The sequence below is a fragment of the Protopterus annectens genome, chromosome 7.part0 (genome assembly GCF_019279795.1).
Source record: "Protopterus annectens isolate FY-2018-M chromosome 7.part0, PAN1.0, whole genome shotgun sequence".
Lineage (NCBI taxonomy): Eukaryota > Metazoa > Chordata > Ceratodontiformes > Protopteridae > Protopterus > Protopterus annectens.
In genome coordinates this window covers 1,118,256,454-1,118,271,443 of record NC_056739.1, presented here as the reverse complement: position 1 = coordinate 1,118,271,443, position 14,990 = coordinate 1,118,256,454, and the positions used below count along the sequence as shown (strand labels likewise).

At 40.9% G+C, this 14,990-nt stretch overlaps 1 protein-coding gene across 1 annotated transcript in view; it reads left to right on the top strand.

Moving 5' to 3' along the window:
- CIAO2A (cytosolic iron-sulfur assembly component 2A) overlaps positions 1 to 14,714 on the top strand; it is a 203,088-nt gene extending 188,374 nt beyond the window's left edge. Inside the window, exon 5 of the mRNA XM_044077698.1 lies at positions 13,531 to 14,714. Within this exon, the coding sequence (XP_043933633.1) occupies positions 13,531 to 13,631 (101 nt within the window). The 3' untranslated portion in view covers positions 13,632 to 14,714. The remainder of the gene's footprint in view (positions 1 to 13,530) is intronic.
- Positions 14,715 to 14,990: the final 276 nt, after the last annotated feature.

Sequence of the window (14,990 nt, the reverse complement as noted above, 5' to 3'; positions counted from 1 at the left end):
TCAGGGCCCATACTGCTGATTTGGAAACTATTTCACAGGGGCCTAAAGGAGTTTCAGCCTCCACCTCTAAAAATCCTTTGCCATCCAACAGGGAAGCGAGGTCATTAGAGAGATGGGGCAAAAAGGTTTACACATCCACTACCTTATCTATGAGAGCTTTAAATTGCCTTTTTCATATGTTACAATATCAGGATTATCTCTTAGAAGATTTACAAAAAACATTAGCTTCTCCTGATCCTTTAGACAGGAAGACTTTGCAGGAAGCTGTACATAACACTCAGCAAGTAAGCAATCACTTCCTGCAGTGTGGATATGATGCACTGGAAGCTTCATGTAGGGCAGCTATGACAGGGGCAGTGATTCATAGACATGCTTGGTTAAAAGATCAACCTCTACCAGATCATGTAAAGCAAAACTTCTGGATGCACCTTTGGAAAAGAACAAGCTTTTTGGTGCAAATGCTAAGGATGTGTTAAAGACCATCAAGAAAAAGCAAAATCAGTTCAGACTGTGAAAGATTTCCTCCAGGTTCAACCCCCAGATTCAGTAGGAATTGGCCTTCAAAAACTGGTCCTTTCCTAATCCAGAAAAGTTTCAAAGGGGTAAGAACAGACGTGGCCGAGGAAGAGGCCAATACAGAGGCCCTACAGGGGCGACAATGGCAGCCAGGAAACCAAAGAAGTGACGCAGGGGTTTCACCTGCCCAACAACCACAAACTCAATGACTTTCTCTTCTACGCCTACCAGGGAACAACTAGAAGCTCCCTTGGCGGAAATTATCTCTGTTTGCAGAAAACTGGCACAGACTGACAACGGACAAATGGATTTTGGACATTATAGACCCGAGGGTACAGGTTTCATTTTCATACCTTACCAAGAAAACAAGGCATGCCAAACCTACCACAAAATCAGAGGGCAGAGGCTATCAAGCAAATCACTCTGACTCGAATGAAAGCAATAGAAAGAGTTCCACAACAAGAACAAGACCAGGGGTTTTACTCAAGACTGTTCCTTGTTCCAAGAAAAGAATCTCAATGGAGACCAATACTGGACTTGTCCGCATTAAACACCTTTCTCATAGTTCCAAAATTCAAAATGCTGACTCTACAGCAACTCCTTCCCATGCTGGGCAAGGAGTCGTGACTGATCACTCTGGACCTCAAGGAGGCATACCTGCATGTCCCTATCAGACACAGCTGCAGAAGATACCTCAGATTTCTTGCAGGGCCAGAGCATTATCAATTCTCAGCATTGCCATTTGGCTTATCTACTGTGCCCAGAGTATTTACAAAATGCCTGGCTTCAGTAATTGCTCATTGCAGGCTCCAGGGTATACAAATTTACTGCACCTGGACGACTGCCTCATACAAGCGGACGACAAATTGATGTTGACAAAAAACCTGGATTATGTCATACGATTACTTCAAGCTCTGGGATACACAGTCAACTTCCAAAAGTCAAGACTGCAGCCATCCCAGCAAATAATCTTCTTAGGAGCCAAACTAGACACAGACTCTCAGATGGCTTACCTGACAGAAGACAAGCAAGAGAAGGTAACTCATTACTTCAAAGGTCCTACAGGCCCTGGGTTACATGGCATCCTGCATTCTACTGGTTCCATTAGCAAAACTACACATGAGAAAGCTTCAATGGTACCTAAAAAGCATTTGGTCTCAACACAGCAACAACTTGGAGACAATCATACCACTCATTCCATGCCTACAAAAGGAATTCCTATGGTGGGCCTCGGTGAGCCAGGAAAACACAGGTATGTCATTCAAAAAAACACAGATAACACAGACCATGACTACAGACGCCTCAGACCTTGGATGGGGGCACATGGAAGGCAGGTGTATACAAGGACAATGGTCTCCAAAGGAAACACATCTGCATATAAACCAAAAGGAAATGCTGGCAGTAATGCATGCCATCAAGGCTTTTCAACACCAACTCCAGCAAGGACATTTAATGATACGGACAGACAACACCACTGTGATGTGGTACATAAACAAGCAGGGGGGGGGGCACCCACTCTTACCCCCTTTGCAGACTGACAATGCAGCTTTGGGAGAAATCACTGAGCCTAAACATCCAGTTACAATCCCAGTTTGTTCCAGGAAAAGACAATGTGTTGGCGGACAGTCTAAGCAGGAATTTCACAGATCCACACGAGTGGAGGTTACATCTGAAGGCCTTCAGACAACTCACTTCGACATGGGGCAAGCCGGAAGTGGACCTATTTGCCTCTCACCTCAACCATCTTCTACCAAAATTTTGCACAAGGACATACCATCCAAAAGCTTGGAAAATAGATGCCCTCTCAGTCAACTGGAACTCCCTAGCAATCTATGCATTTCCACCTCTGCCACTGATGACCTCAGTATTACTAAAGATCAAAGCAGAGAAGCCCAAGGGAATCATAATAGCTCCGGATTGGCCAAGACAACACTGGTACCCACTACTACGGAGCATATGTCACACCAGGAGGTGGGCCCTCCCCCAGTGGCCTCTACTTTTGACTCAACACAATTTCGAAACACTGCATCCAAATCTTCAGACACTGCAGCTAACAGCCTGGGAGATCCCATAAATAGCTTCAGCTTATCTCTGTCCAAGGAAGTTCAGCAGATACTAACAGAGGCTCGAAGACCATCCACCAGAAAGGTTTACTTAGCAAAGTGGAAAAGATTCAGCAATTGGAATACCAGCAAGGGACATGATGCATCATTGTTGAACATCCCACTCATCTTGGAATATTTGGCAGATATGTTAAAGAACGGCCTCTCATATTCTTCCATAAAGATACATGCATCTGCGATTTCAGCTAGATACAACACTGATCCTCCTGTTTTCTCTCACCCCTTACTAAGACAATTCCTCAGGGGAATCAAGAACATTAAGCCACCAAGAAAGGCCCCAGTGTCAGCCTGGGACCTCAATTTTGTCTTAGAAAAACTGACTCTACCTCCATTTGAGCCAGCAGCTTCAGTTGACTTGCAATTTCTCTCATGGAAGACAGCTTTCCTGTTGGCAATTACCTCAGCAAGAAGGGTTTCGAGCTACAGGCCCTAATGGCAATACCACCCTTTATTATTTTTCATAGAGACAGGGTTTCATTAAGGACCAGCCCTACTTTTATGCCAAAGGTGGTATCTAGGGTTTCTTTAAATCAAGCCATTCATCTGCCTGCTTTCTTCCCCAATCCTGAGAATAAGGGGAAAGACTGTTGCATACCTTGGACATTCACAGACAACTTCGATACTACCTGGACAGAACCAAGGCCAGTAGGAAGTCTGAACAACTTTTGTAGCTACGCTGCAGTCCAAGGAAAAGCAATTTCAAAACAGACTATTTCTAAATGGATTGGACATTGCATCAGATTCTGTTATTCCTTTCATGGAAAGACTGTTCCAGCCAATGTCAGACCACATTCCACCAGAGCTACAGCCACCTCTACAGCATTCTTAAGAGGGGTGCCTACCAAGGACATTCTAGAAGCTGCTACATGGAGCTCCGTGCATACATTCTCCAAACACTACAATCTCCCTCTATACTCCAGATCCAGAGCAGGCTTTGCTTCGGCAGTCCTGCAGGGTTTGATTGCCACACCATCTCTTTCCTAGAGCATACCTCCTCCCCCAGATAAGCTATGGTATTCTACCTACATGTTATGACTGCAGTTGCATTCTTGAAGGACATAGTACAGTTTTGTACCTACCATAAATGTAGATGTCCGAGAGACATGCAACTGCAGTCGGATTTTCCCTCCCTCCATACCCCTCTATGCCTAGGGTCCACTCCTATCCCTGTTACTCTTAGCTGGGGATATCTGTTATGGTGTATTTGTTTTATTGCTCATTTATTTGTTTGGAATCCTGTTTTTGTCTTCCAATTTGATTACAGCCTTCCTTGGAGGGCACCTGGCATCTGGGGCAAGAAACACTGAAGAAAATGGCGTCGGCTGATGCTTATGTACTCCAGTCGCTCTGACGTAGGAGAAAAATGCGACATCAGCCGACGTCGGACCCAGACTTTGGAATCCGGCCGACCGAGGGCTGCCTGAGGCAGGACAACCCACATGTTATGACTGCAGTTGCATGTCTCTCGGACATCTACATTTATGGTAGGTACAAAACTGTACCTTTTGTACCTACCATAAATGTAGATGTTCGAGTGTATTGACTGCTGCAGTCCAGGTTACCCTCCCTCCATCCCCTCTTTCTTAGCTGGGACTACCTATTTGCTGGTAACTGAAGATTTTGGTTTTACTTTTTATGTATGTTTTATTAGCAATATGTATTGCCTACCTATTGGGGGCGCCTGACATCTAGGGCAAGAAAAACTGAAGAAAATGGCATTGGCTGCATCTTGTATACCCCTGGCCCACTGACGTCAGGGAAGAAGCGACAGCAACTGACGCCGGACCAAGACTTTGGAACTCTGGCCGACTGCGGGACCGCCTGACTGCAGGATAACCCAAGTGTAATGACTGCAGCAATGAATACACTCGAACATTCTACATTTACGGTAGGTACAAAACTGTACTTTTTTCCTCTTTCATGTTTTCTGGTAATAAAGTACTTAAAAGAGGCTTATCATCACAGGCCTATTCATCCAGACTTCAAATGATCATTAAGGGTTTGGAAGTCTGGATCACGTTATCATTTCTCTGTCATACCCATTGGACTGTCTACTGCACCCATGAGTGTTCACAAAGTGCCTAGCTGTGATTATAACTCATTGCAGGCTACAGAATATCCACATTTTTCATTATTTAGATGACTTGCTTATCTTTGCAAAATCTTTTTCAAGGTGTCAAGAATCTCTCTTGGATGAGATCTATTGCACAAAATGGGATACCAAGAGAGCATTCAAAAGTCTTTCTTGACTCCCTATTGCAGGCTTGTGTTCCTGGGGTGATCAACTAGAGTTCAAAGAGCTTTTCTTCCACAAGAAAAAGTAGATCTTTGTCTAGATCTTTTTCTAAGGTTTCCACTCGGACGTCGGTCCTCGTAAGAGAGTACCTCAGGATATTGCGTCTCATGGCATGTATGATTCTTATAATAATCCTGGCATGACTCCACGTGAGAAAGGTACAGTGGTATCTGAAATATCTTGGGTCCCAGCATTAACACCCTTTATCTTTTCAAATCCCAGTTATGAGGATTGTCGGAAGAGACAACAGATATCCTTTAAATGCAAATCTCCTTTTTTCCTTCCCTGCTCCAAAGCAGTCAGTCACCACAGGTGCTTTGGACTTTGCTTGTGGAAAGGTTTCATTAGAGAGTAAAAGTGCAGGAGATGAGGGACACAAAGGACTGACACAAGCACATAAATGTCAATGAGATGCTTGCACTGATCAAGGCACTCAACTTTCTGAACCATCTTTGGTCCCTGACCTCATGTTGTCACAGACAGTACCACAATCCTGTAGTACATCAACAAGTAAGGGGGAACTGGGTCATATACCCCTTTGCAGGCTAACCCTTTCAGTTTGGGATATAAGTTTACAGCACAGTCTCAATCCACAGGCATCCTACATTCTGTCGGAGCAAAATTGTCTGACAAGTTGAGCAAGACCAGGGCAGACCCTCATGAATGGAATCTAGATAGTGGGCCTTCCGAGATTTGATCAGTCTGTGGGGAATTCTTCAAGTTAAACCTGTTTGCCTCCTGTCCAAAGAATCAACTGGAATAATTCTGTTCCAGGCCTCCATGTAAGAAGGCCTGGAAGACAGATGCCTTTTATTTTATTTTCTTTGGACAGGAATGTTCTTGTCTCTTTCCATTAATATATCTAGGGTACTTCTGTAGATTCAGAAGGAATTCTCCCAGATTATTCTGGTGAATCTGTTCTGGCCCAGGCAGCTGTGGTTCTCCCTTCTTTTGAAAATGGCCAGGGGCAATTGCCACAAGCTTCCTCACAGACTGGATCTACTCAAACAAGGCCAGGAGTGTTTGATAACCTCAACATCAATAATCTTCAATTGACTGCCTGGATGATAGGGTCTTAATTCCTTTTGCATACCTGTTTTCTGATGATGTGCAGCAGGTACTAATGGAGGCAAGAAAGCCTGATACTAGAAAGTCATAAATTAGCAAATGGAAAAGGTTGTCTAGTTGGTGCCACCATCATAACCAGCACCCATTCAGGGATAGTTGTTCTCTGTTTTTTTTTTTTTTTGCAATATTTGTGTGAGTTACTATCCAATGGTCTTTCTTGTTCCTCTGTCAAGGTTCATTTACCGGCCATTTCAGAATGTCTGTCCATTTGTCATCCTCTTTCAATGCAGTCTCATGTCAATTTCTTAAAAGGGGCCTCTTTCCTACTGCAAAACTGGTGGCCTTTCCATGGGATCTTAATTTTGTGTTAGAGAAGCTAGCATTTTCTCTATTTGAACCAGCTAATCTGGTTTACTTGCAGTTCTTAACATGGAAAACAGTTTTACTGATTGCTCTGAATTGTAAGCTCTTATGGTGAATCCAACCCTATCTCATTTTCCCCAGGGACAGGGTTTCTTTAAGAACAAATCCTTCTTTTATGCCTAAAGTGGAATCCAAGCTTACTTTAAGGGTTTAAGCCAAACTATCCATCTCGAATACTCAGTACCATTAATGTCCACAGACAAGCCTTTTAGATCTTCGGATCAGTGGCTCATTTCTTGTGAAATAAGAAGAGGATAGCCTGTGTCAAAACAGACTTTCCAAATGGTCTGTCTCCTTTTGTTATACTCCCCATAACAAATCTGCTCCAGGCAGGGTCAGGCCCCCTGCTGCCAGTACCTTTTGGTCCTGTGTACGTACTTTTACAAAGCACTATAAGCTTGATTCCTTCTCTAGGTCTAGATCAAGTTTTGCTAGGATCATTTTCCAGAGGTTTCTGGACACTTTTCCTTTTACCTCCCAAATATAGTTAGTTGTGGCAATCTACCCATATAGCTAAGGAGTACTGCAGCAGTGGTCAATATGAAGAATGTAGTTTAGTTGTGTAAGTGAAACTTGCCATAACAATAGATGTTAGAATAATCACTGCTGCTGTAATTGCTCCCCCATCCCTCCCTCCCTTCATCCTTGTTTTTTTCCCATATTTTTTATGCCAGGGTATGGACGTTAATTTCTTGTAGTTCCTAGCATTGGCCTTTCAGGATTCAGCCTCATCCTGCCTTCTGGCAGGAAAGCTGTGAAGGGCTTCACACCCAAACTTGTCTTTAGTCAGCTTAGCTCAAGCTTCTTGACAGTTTGAGTGGATGGAAAGTGCCCTGGAGCTTTGTAAGCTGGCCGGCTGTTATATCCTTGGCAGGATGTAACCCATATAGCCAAGGCTACTGCAACAGTGATCATTCGAATATCTGTAGGTTCGTCTTGCAGAACTGTACTCTACGTATGTTTACTGTTGATGTACATATGTATTTTATAATTGTTTTCTGTATGCATCCAAGAATGTCCGTGTACAGTTCATTGTTTTGTTACATCTGTTCTATAACTGTGGAGCTTTTCTCCCTTGGCCTGTAATGAAAATGGGGTTTTAGCTCAGCCAGATTATTTCCGGTCAGCAAAATAAGCAAGTAAGTAAATTAATCAATTAATTAGAGTTCATTGGCCTTGTGCCAATTAACATTGTCTGACTCATTTTGGAACAATTGCAAGTCAGTAGAAGAATGAATAACACCTATTTTACAGCCATCTACAAACTTAGATAACCATAGGCCAGGAATGAAGACTGATTGTCATATCATCCTGTGCTATCAGGCAAATGTGATACATTAACACACTGCTGTACAGTTTCATAACTAGCACCAATGTACTTTCTGCTATAACAATTCTAGTTATGCTGATAATAAATGTCTGTTGCCGGGTCTCTTGTAAATATAATCTTCCTCTAACTGCATAAACTATCCATTCGTATTGCAAACTGCTACAATTTGCAGTTTTTCAGTGACCTACACTGTGTTTACTGGGAACATGATCTAAGTTTTCTTTAGATGCTGTATATAATGTCCTTTGTACTCTTCTAAGTTCCTTTTGTAAATGTTAATTTGTGTGTAGCTGTTAGAAAGGGCTGTTAGCTCTGAGGAATTATATGGTTGACAAATGATGTAATAAGTATCTTGTTGTATTAATTTGTATTTCTGAAGATTCAACAGTTCATGTATTCCTGTGTCTAAATGACACATTCATCCTAGTGCAGTCTTTTACATAACTGGGCAGTAAGAGGCTCTTGTTTCCAGGAATCACAGTAAACTTGGTCATTCATGAATGACTGCATTCTAAAGGAATCTGATTAAAAGATCAGTTCTAAATTCAGCTTCACTGCATTTTTTTCTTCTCACAACAAAGTCCATTTATGAATCATGTGACAAACTTCTTTCAGTAAAGGAGTTCCTCAGAATTGTTGATTTTATGTCCTTTTGCATTGTACTTCTGTCAATGTGTGAGGATAAAAAGATTGGCGACGCATCCTCTGATAAGCTCCTGTATGGGTACCAGACAGGTAATGGAGGCATTTACTTGAAGGGCATTGAGTATCTGTGAGCCTGCATTACTCGCACCAGTGAATTATGGTCCTGCACAAGGCCCATACCTAGATAGGTCAGTGAACTTTCTTAAGGGACATGGTAAGGCATTAGTGGAATCCTTTGCATGGATTATGTAGCTGCTCCTGGCATGCTTGCCCTGTCACCCCTAGGGGAATATTTAGACTTTAGGCTGGCTCTCACCGTTTGGGGAATGGATCAGCAGTGTTTGCCAGGATGAAGGCCAAGTGGCCAAAGGGGGATCTGAGCAAAAAAAAAAGAAAAAAACTGAGGTGAAATGTAAACTTGATGCATTTTATTGTAGTAGTTAAAGGAGTTATTGAGATGAGTAGTTTCACACCTATAGTCTGGGTTCCTTCCACTTCCATCATCTATTCACAAAAGATGCTTGAGTGTACTTCTAATGTCAGTAATGATTCAGTGTGTCTGCTAATGAAATGTATGTTTTTTTTTGTATAAATTTGACAAAGGTGAGGGCAATGTCTTTCTTTGCAGGCACTTCAGACAGGTATCCGACCAGGAGGGCAGTGGCTTTAGCTGTGTGAGTATAAATAGGTATAGGTGCCTTCAGACTGATCTTAATACTTGATGCTTTTCAGATTAAACACAGCAGCTCAAAAGTATTTGGTACTTTGACAAGGAGAAATACATGCATACCAGGTGCATAAATAACACTGAATATGTGGAACTGGGCTCTTTTTCACAGTATCGCTGTACTGAAACTTCATCTTCCAGGTAAAAACATCATCATGACAGACTGGTTGAACATGTTACTGGCACTGATTCACGGATAGAAATTGGACATATAATTTTTGCTTCCTATAGCCTTTTTGCCCCCCACCCCACCCACTCAACTCAAAAGAATTATTTCCTTAGTTACAACCATTTGCTCTCCCAGCATTTATGACAAGTACTCCATATGTAATTTTTAAAATCTGCCAACTCCTTACCTTCCCCAAAATCATGTTCCTAATTACCTCTCTCTTTCCTATCAGACTTGATCCATCTGTTGTCTTGAACAATGAGATCCCTTCTTGAAAGGTACTAGATTATTATAAAACCTAATATGTATCACCGAGGTGGAAGAAGCCAAAGGATTGCCCTAGGCCTTAATCTCTGCTTGCCTGGGTTCTGCAGAAAGACACTCACAATGTAGTCTGGCTCCCAGAGTCAGGGTCTAGACTGTAGTGCTTGCTGAAAGTGTACAGCAAGAACTAAGTGTCCACACAAGTGATGTACGTACACCACTAATGTTGGGCATGCCCAGTGATTCCTTCACCTAATAAATGCTAACCCCCTGAAACAAATAGTAAACCTGCCCACCAGGGGTTCTAATATTTTAGGTCTGGTCTGAAATAACTTTATCACTTCTCCACCATTCCTACCATTTCTCTATCCCTTTTCAGAGCCAGTCATATTTTTAGCTTGTGTATCAAGACTTCAAACAATAGTAAAAAAAAACCTTTGAATTTGGGAATTTAAAAAAGGCAACCCTAAAAATTGCTGTTAGAAGGCCATTGCAATATTTCCATTTCCCCATCATACTGTATTCATATTTACTGAGAGCATAGACCCGCCATTTCCCAACAGAACCAATATAATGGGAAATTCAGAAATAAGCCATCTTGTTTGCTGATTGTAAGCTAGATATCGCAGTTCACTCAGTTTCTGTACTGAGATACTACAGAAAGGAGTAGACCATGCAAATCACTGGTGTAAAGATATCAAATTACATGCATTGAAGTGCAGCATTATCACATCTAGCCAACTTTGTTGCTATCTATGGTATAAATGGCACTGATCTTGGTACCTTTTGTAGACAACTCCTCATCTTTGGCCAACATGTCAAAGAGTGGTGAGGAAGTCCTATCTGGGCAAGTTACTATTTGAAGGCATCTTGTCTAGGTGTAAAGGTTGCCATTCCTCTATATGCAGGCCTCATCTGAGCAGTTTGTAAAATATGATAGCCCCTTTTGTCATGTATATTTCTAAACACATTATACAACTAGAAAGAGCAGAGAGGTTCCTGATGAAAATTATCACTGGTCTAAAAGAGCCTTGCATCAGACATGGTGCCAGTAGTCTGTCTTAAAGACGTCTGTGTGGCGACCTGTCAGTCTTTTCATTCCACAAAGGACCCCAGCCTCCTCCATCTCTTTCACATCCACCAAACAAATTGCATTCGCAAACACCCATACAAGGGATCTAAATCATTGTTAACAAATAAAATAGGGCCCACTGTTTTGAGGATGTAGTTGACCTATCAGGACCACTTGAGCCACTTTTCATGTTTCCAGCTATTTAGGAAGCATCCCAAGATATTGCCTGGGCCCACTTGGGGCTGTGATTTTGGCTTTGGCGAGTGACACCAGGACCTGTTTCTTGTTAATAGTTGCGGTTGGTGGTTAGGCTAATAGGTATTTCATGGAGGGAGGCAGGGTGAGACGTTTGAGTTGAATTTGTCAGCCAGCAAATTTGCTACGTTGCTCTGCTTAGTGAGCATGGCACTACTGACACCAGTTTGGCACACTGATGTGTGCTGGCTCTGTGGTTTTGGACATAGCTGTAGTGGACCTTGTTGTAGTGGACCTTGTGATTGTCTTTAGTCTGTGATGCTATCTTGACCTCATAATTAACCTTGTAGAACTTGCTCATTCCTGTTAGTTTCCTGTTTAGATGAATTAGAGAGCCCTTGTCATTATGGGAGTTGTTTTTACTGATTTCAGCCATGATGTTTTTTTTGTTGTTGTTATAGACCCTGTTAAGGCTAGGATTCCACAAGTGTGGTTTGTTTTTAGAATTCATTTTGGGGTATCTAGTAGGTACAGCAGCCTCTATATAGCCATTTACATGGTTATTCACGGTCTCTGTGAAAATTTCCGCATAGGTTGTTGTGAACTGATTTTTCTGAGGAAGGGTTTATCCCGAAAGCGCTAACCTCTTTTTGTGCAATAAAGCTTTTATAGTGTTTTTACTCCAGCAGTGTCCTGCTACTTTTTATTTGGATTCACTTTTGCTCTTAGTACGTCTGGACTTTAGCATAGCGTACTTATTTTCTTCTTGTTGAAATATGTCTTTGCTTTGGAATAGTTCAGATTTGCTTGGGTTACTGAGTTGACTTTTGTTTTGAAGGAGACCACTTTGAGGCTCGACCTCACCAGTGAGGATGTGACACCGTGGGGGGGATTGAGTGCATCACTCTCCGATATTGGTGAGTATGTTTGACCCACTGGTGTCTGTGTGTGTGATCTGCTCAAGGATATTGTGTTAAAGCCCAGGAATCATTGTGCCTGTGAATATGAGGCAGAGTATGTTTCCCAGCCTATAGAAGGTAGTCTCCCATGAATAGGGTTTTTGGTTTAATGATGAGTGTCTCCAATAGGTCTAATTATGAGCAGTAGGTCTAATTATGAGCTAATGGGATTCCTCTGATATAGAGGGGTGACCTATAGCTTGCTAGGATGTGGTATAGGACTTTTCTCTGGTGATTTGCACATGGATAAATTCCACATCATTGTCCTGTTTAACCAATGTAGGGTTATGTTTGTTCCTAAAAGTACATTGAGGCTCCACCACCTTTTATCCTGTTCTGTGCAGCTGATGATTTAAATGTATGGCAGGCACTGAAGCCCTGGACTGCCTGAGTACTTTATGTGGGTTTAAACCACACCTCTGTAATGGCACAGATATAGATATCTTCCAGTGTGTGGAGAGCTTGTATGGTATTGAGTTTCTTGTTTAATCTCCTAACATTGAGCAGTAACATCTTTAGGTTTCTTTGTGTTTTATTTACTATGTCAGTAGGTTTATCAATTTGGCATTGCCTAAAAAGGCTCTAAGGGTGTATGTGTGTGTGTGTGTGTGTGTGTGTGTGTGTGTGTGTGTGTGTGTGTGTGTGTGTGTGTGTGTGTGTGTGTGTGTGTGTGTGTGTACTACTGACTTGTGATTAGTATGCATGAGGGAGATCTTGGTTTCAATAGTCTGTCTCTTTGTGTGTGTCTGTGCAATGTGTATGATTGTGTATTTCTTTTTCGAGGGCTGGGGGAGTATGTGCTCGAGTGTGGTCAACTAGGTGTCTGCACTACCTACTAGTGGCTATTTGTATGGCTGTCAGCTGCGCAGTTGTTCAGATCACCCAGTTGAGAGATGTCATGCATATATGCCCTTTTAAGTACACGTAACATTGCATGGAATATGCTTAACTGTGAATCACTTATTGGTGAAACAACACACCTTGGAGTACCTCTGCAGCTTGATTAAAGCTACTTAGCCATTCGCTGTGAATACTGGTCAGTGTTTTTTGGTTTATAGCCATGTCTTTCACGTACTTTAATTGAGAGCAGTTTAAAATTCAAGTTGTTACTGCTGTGCAGTTCAGACATGGTCTAATTTCACTGAACCATAGTGAATCCCTGTAAAATCCTTCTGTAAAACTCACGTTGTTAGTTTAATGCAGCTAGGATTGTTAACATGGCAATTGCACTACATATGATGTGCTTGGAGTCAGAAAATGTCAACATCTTCATAAAACAGTAGAAATGTGTATTACAGAGACTTTTAAGGCCTATGAATCAAATGTCTGCAGTATAACAGTCTGTTTTTGTAAATGTCACGGAAATAGTATTTTTGAAATAATTGACGATCCAACTGAAATGGAAAGGGGCACCAACAGTGTTATGATTGAATAATGTAAAGTATGTGAGTGGGAAGGTTGATGGTGCTTCAAGTAATTAGTATTTAAACATTTAATTTTTATTACATCTACTGTAATGTAAATGTGTTTTCAAATTAAAATCCTCCAAACTAAACATGACCTTTTCAGTTAACTTTTTTGTAAAAAGAGGTTTCTTTATATATTACAATCTAGCTAAGTACAGGAGAATATTCTGTTTCAGTACATGGTATATTTTAAATAGCAAAATTAAAATGATATTCTGTGTGTTGCCAGTGGTTAGCAGTTCAGTATGTTGACTGACCTTTTCTTTTTCCTGTCTAGTCAACAAGCAGATCAACGATAAAGAAAGAGTGGCAGCAGCAATGGAAAACCCAAATTTACGAGAGATTGTGGAACAGTGCGTCACCGAACCTGATGATTAGCCATTTCATTATTGCGTAGAAGATGCAGTGACTTGCTACCAAACCTGCAGTTTTACAGTGTTCTTGCATGTTCATAGATTTTATCATGTCTGACAAGGCCTTTTTTATAACATTCAGAGACATGATTATGACAAAAGCTCAGGAAAAAACGTTCCCGAGGACCTCAATACTTCGAATTCCTGATCTTTCAGTGAGACCGTGTATTCAGTTGTGTTTATATATTACATAAAGAAACAGAAGCATTTCTAAAAAATATATTTTCAGATAGGAAAGCTTCATTAGTTTTTTTTTTTTTTTTTTCTTAAAGGTTTATGGCTTAAATAAATGTCTAGACAAATCCGCTAATAAATATAATTTAAAAAAAAATTGTAAAACTGAAAATATCCATTGTGATGTATATTTATGTTGGTGATTTTCTTATTTAGACCATCTTGCTCCCAAAGTTTTGATAACTATACTGTGTGGGCTTTTTGTATGTTAATGGTTTATGCATGCATCTTTTCAGGTAGTTTATGATCTCAAAAGGTTTAGCAACACAGCCACTCTTAACTGATTTTTAATACATGTACAAGCTGTAATTTTTATTTAGATGTAGTATAGAGCCTTTAACGCTTGACAGTTAATAATGCTGTTCTGGTGTTTTTCCAGTTATTGACTGTAGAGAAGTAACTAGAACTGACTGTCATTTAGCAAGTGTTCACAGCTGTGTAAGGCTAGATACTGGCACGTGTTTCATACTGCTGTACATTAACACAGGCAGTTATGAAGTGTGTTTTCAAATTTAATTTTTCTTTGTCATTTGACCATGCCGTGAGATCCCAGAGTTAACAGCTTTTCAGCTAGTGTTGGAGAGCATTAAAACTGACTGGTGATAGACAGCTTGTCACAGTGATATCCCTACATGTATCAGTTCACAGGAATCCCTAAAACATGGGGTTTGCATCATATTTAAGTGAATGATGTAGTAGGAGAGCTTTTAGTCTGCATATGGCTTAAATCTCAACAATGAGAACTGTGAGTAGTACAATTATAACATATGAAAGTAGCACTTGTTAAATTAAAAGTTGATTATAGAGCACTGGATTCCAAAATAACTTTGTGTTCTGTTGCAGTACAATTGCTAAGCACCAATAACAAATATAAGAACCCCCCCCCCCCAAAAAAAAATACATACATACATATATATATATATATATATATATATATATATATATATATATACAAATTGCACTTTGAATGTTCAAATCTTTAGGTTTGCAGGGAGCAAGCTCACTCAGCCCTACGTTTATAATGTGATTTTGAAGTTGCGCAGCTTTGACGAAACATAATTTTTCTTTTATTGTTTGACCTCCTGAGGTA